Genomic DNA, 5,053 nt, shown 5'->3' on the forward strand with positions numbered 1-5,053 from the left:
TGGTCAGTACTCAGTGGTGTACATGAATTTATAGAGCATGGACCGTACCTTCGTTAGCTTCGCCAGTCCATGCTCCAGCCTTCAACCTTACTCAAATCCGTCCTTATATTCAAGATTATTCCAATGGCATTTATAAGCATTTTTCATGGATCGGTCAAATTCTCCATTATGTCTACAGAGAACGTGAACGTCTTCTTGATAATTTGCTCAACCAAACTATTGATAAATTCATAATGCAACTGTTTTGAGCTTTAGAATTTTCGCTAGAGTGCAGACACTTCAAAAACAGTAGACGAAGTATATACTAGTCGCTCTTTTTACTAAGCTAAACAAATACCACTGCAGTAGCAGTGTAACAGCGTAACCTAACTATGTTAGTCCTCAGCAGCCGATGTCCAAAACAGATGAACATCAGAGAACATGCAATATAGTGAAAAGAAATCATATTTTGAGCGCAAAATGAAGTAGAACGTGTTGTATCATACTCGACAAACTACTGACATGAAGAGTCGATAATGTATATAGTAGACTGGCAGTGTAACGTTGGCTTCCTTGCACCATAATATGCATTAATCATCAGGAGGAAAGTCTTCATCTGAAGCAGGGTCCAGGAACGATCCCAGAGTCTTCCTTAGAAGGCTAAAAGTTTTGTCATCCTGTACGGAGTAAAATTTTGTTCAGAATAACGGCAAAGTTGATGTTAAAAGGATTTGGAATGATGATCGGAGAAAAGAGATTAACCTTTTTCTTCTTCTTCAAGGAATTTTCAAGCTCTGCGATCTTTTCAGCACAAGTTTTATCTTTTTCCTGCAACATGCTTTTCTCTTTCTTTCCTGAAACCAACACACACGGTTAATTTATTTTGATAAACTGACAATCAGGAAATTTAAGGTCGAGTATGTTTAATTGCTCACGTAGTTGCTCGTATCGTGTGATCAGCCTCTCTTTCTCTTCTTCATACTTGGAAATGGTATCTGTCAAAAACAACCAGGTCTACAGATCAGTAAACTTTATACATGTAGCATGTAAAACTTTTTAGGTAAAACTTGATTGCTGTCGTTAATATCAGAACAACAACCAATGGCGTTCTCTATACTGCGAGAGTGCGAGGTTTCTGTTATCTTATTCAGGACCTTATGAAGATACATTACAAGGGGTTATACTGCCTATACAATGAATCAGTTAAAGATTTACGAAGAACTCAAAAAAAGAATAACATATTATGCTCAATTGCTCGTACCAGGAGTTTGCAGCAAAAGAGCTTCTCAAATACGAGTAAGTTTTTTACAAGATTAAGACCTAGGAAGACGAAATTGGGGTGTAGTTATCTGATTGCAGTTAACATAAATCACAAAGCAGAATGCAGATGATAGAAACTAACTAATCAAAGCCGTTTCATTTCTTCTGTCAGTTAAAAAAACTGAAATTAACAGCCATGCCAGTATGCCACACAACTAAGCAGGTGCAGAGGTCGGGAATCTAGCTCGTAAGGTCCTTGAGACATGGTACTTATGAGTTATGACGGGTATATTCCTGTACACCCGAAAAAACTCTACCACGTAGGTTACTGTTGTGATTGGATCCTCTGACTGGGGTACAGCAATTTAGAAACCGAAACATACACATTTTCATTGTAGCACATCATTCTATAACTTCAAACTACTACTACTAAATATGTATTCCTTTCTGAAGCAGTTCCCGAAATAGGCATATACATTATACAACGACCTATTTAATTAAGCACCATGAATGAAGGAATACCTTTTAGTGCTTGCAGATGAGTTATTTTCTCTTTGCTGAATTTCTCATAGATTGCTTCAAACTTGACTGTTTCCTCTTTTAGTACATTCTCACACTAAAAAAACAAGCAGCAAGTACGTTGAGTAATTGACTGTAATTTGTTGTGCTTGCAATATACACCAGCACAATCTCATATAATACGCTCTGAACATTGAATCGGGTGAGTACTTAAGCTAACCTCTTTTGAGCTCTTCGACAGCGCTTTTGCAAAAGTTTGCCTGTAAGGAAAATTGGAGAAGGCAAAGAATAAAACATTACAAACATGACAACATCAACAGAATCAACACCAAAGGCTAAGAGCATTGAACTTGAACAGATTTCTCATAAAGCTCACGACAATAAAAAATAACAATCAATGATTGAAGTCATTGAACTATGTACCTGTCCTTTTCAATCTTTGTCTTCAACTCTTCGAACATAGACCTGATCTCTGTTGCCACACTGCTCAGAAACAAGCAATTTAGCAGACGTACTTAGTACTTATAATGGAGCCAATTCTCTACTCAAAACAAATACTCCTAACTCCTAAAACCACCATGCAGAGACGTTTTATAATGGACTCACACTGTTCTTATGGAATTATTCGAGAACGAGACTGGCAATGCTGTTAGATAGGAGATAGCAAGATGAGTGGAAACGCAGAGACGATAAAATGCACAACTAAAAAACGATTTTCACACGGAGAGGAGCATAATGTGATCAATCTAACATTAATGCTCTTACTCGGAGCTGAATGTCATTAAAGCATTATGCCAATAAACAAATATCATTCCTAAAACATCATTGTTGCTGTTCCTCCATAAAAATGATGCTAGAAACGTAGTAACAACATCATAGATTGAAGCTACAGCTTCTTAACTTCACTGCTATAAAGTTTGTAATGGCAACAATTCACGACAACACGTTCAAGTCTCATCAGATTCAATCAGAGCATTATAGACATTATGACTGAAAGTTGTTTTAAAGATCACATTTATACAACTTCCTGCACACTGCACAGCTGAACTCAACAAATACGCTTTCATCTGGCTCATTGTCAACATCAGACACTCAAATATATTCCTAAATCGAGCATAGACCACGAAATTTACGACAGCAAGAACCTGAAGCCGATAATCAGATAACTATGAATTTCAACAGCAGCAGAAAAAATATACTCCAAATTCGCTTAATTTTTACTCCAGCAGTATATTTCTGGAAAATCACAAAGACTGCAATGCATACATCGCAAATTCTCATCAATAATTCACCGATCAAATCAACTAATGAATAATTGAGTCCGAAGATCATGTTCCTACATAATTCGCTTTAATTCTACGCCAAATAATCAGCTATTACACAAACTCAGCATCCACGTAGTAAAATCAGCATTATGAACTCAAATTCAAATTACTTGCGAAATAAATCATATAATTACAACATAAACGACGCGAATAATCACTATATCACGAAATTTGAAATAATGACAAAATTCAAACTAATTCAGAAATCAATTCACATAATTACAACAAAAATAACGCGAATAATAATTGAATCATGAAATTGAAAAATAAAATAACCTAGAAATTGTTTCCTCCTTCTTCTTCTGGCCATCGCTATGAGCTTTCTGCTTGATCATCTGCAACGCCGAGACAATTCCTTTGATCTCGCTGAAATTTTATCAAAAAACAATTAAAACACGAAAATAATCACAAATTTCATACGAATACGAAAATTCAAACTAATTGTAAGATGTAATAGAAGAATTGATTAAAACCTGGAAAGATCGTTGTCGAAGAAATCCTCGTCATCTTCAACATCACAGTTACGCTTCACTCGCTTATCAGAAGCTTGAAGAGGTTCGGCTTCGATACGCTTCTTCGCGCTTCCTCTAATTGCCGACATTTCTACGAGAGTGATAGTGATAGAGAGAGAAAGAGAGTTTAAAAATGGAGTTTCTTCTGTGAAGATGAAATTGTTTCGATTTTCAAGTTCGCGCGTTTGTATATCCTAAAATTACGAGAGGATTTCGTTAGGAGTGTTCATTGGTCCGGGACCGGACCGGACCGGACCAAATTCTCTGGACCGAATACCAAATAAGGGTTAAGAGCTGGACCGAGGACCGGACCATATTAATATTGGTCCGGTCCGGTCCGGACCATAAAAACACGTGGACCTGACCAAATGGACCTAAGTGGACAAAATATTATTGGCATTGGCATGTTTTAGCATATAAAACTAGAATTCGAGAAGTTCGTAATGATCAAAATAAACAACATTATTTTCTTACTTAATTTAACTAAATAATTACACATCTTATAATGCGTATAAACAAAATAGAAAATAAAATCAATAATATTACAAATTTAAAAATTCTTTTATTACATAACTTCAATCCATGGTCCGATCCGCGGTCTATTCGAGTTGGTTCAGGACCGGACCGAAGACCAAAGTAGAGTAAATAGGTGGACCGTGGACCGGACCAAACAAAATTCGGTCCGGTCTGGTCCAGACCAAATGGTCCGGTCTAATCTGGTGTTTGGTCCGGATCACTAAATGAACAGCCCTAGATTTCATATGGCTCCGCTCAACTTGTAAACACTAGGTGACTATTGAGTACTTACTAGTGTGACGAGGGTGTGACCGCGTGAGTGTGTGTAAAACCGGCAAAAGGTTAATCCGATTCAGTTTGAATCGAGTCGGTAATTGGTATTAGTCGGGTTTTGTTTTTGGTGTATAGTTGGTGGTTTGTTGGGTTATGTTGAGTACAAGTCATTTGGGTTGGGTTACATGAATTGATAAGTATTTGAGATTATTTTTAATTGAGAAATTTTTAGGCCGTTTCCATTTAAAGTATTCGAGGAGCCCTTTAATTAGGCCTAGGTTTGCATTTGTGAAACACCAATTGGGTCCCTTGTGACGGGTTACCATTTGTGGCGGATATTTTGTGAGATAAAATGGTAACAAAATGGGTTAGTGGAGAAAGGGGACCACATGAATAGTGTTGCAGAGAGAGAAAAAGTGGGTATATTGTGAGGTAAAGTGGTATCCGTCACAAGCTTGTGACGGATATGTCATGTCTTCAATGAGAATTTGTGGTGAAACACTGAACCCTAATATTCATTCGTGGAGCTACTTTTCCCCCATATTGTTCAATTTCAGGTGTTTATCAATCTGAAAACCCTTCTCTTGACGATCCGATCATGGCATGTAACTCATCGACACATGTACTCCGCTTTCTTAGTCGAAAAATTCACGAGTTCACACTTACGTT

General features: G+C 37.1%; 1 protein-coding gene across 1 annotated transcript; it reads right to left on the reverse strand.

Annotated features, from left to right (window-relative positions):
* Positions 1-176: 176 nt before the first annotated feature.
* LOC141637845 (uncharacterized) lies at positions 177-3,788 on the reverse strand. Its single transcript, XM_074447266.1, has 8 exons — positions 3,557-3,788; positions 3,360-3,449; positions 2,182-2,241; positions 1,979-2,018; positions 1,762-1,855; positions 915-974; positions 742-833; positions 177-656 (listed from the first exon to the last, which is right to left on the reverse strand). The coding sequence occupies exons 1-8, from the start codon at positions 3,682-3,684 to the stop codon at positions 570-572; spliced, it is 651 nt and encodes a 216-aa protein (XP_074303367.1). The 5' UTR covers positions 3,685-3,788; the 3' UTR covers positions 177-569.
* Positions 3,789-5,053: the final 1,265 nt, after the last annotated feature.

This window comes from Silene latifolia, unplaced genomic scaffold (assembly GCF_048544455.1).
Source record: "Silene latifolia isolate original U9 population unplaced genomic scaffold, ASM4854445v1 scaffold_150, whole genome shotgun sequence".
NCBI classification, from domain to species: Eukaryota; Viridiplantae; Streptophyta; class Magnoliopsida; order Caryophyllales; family Caryophyllaceae; genus Silene; species Silene latifolia.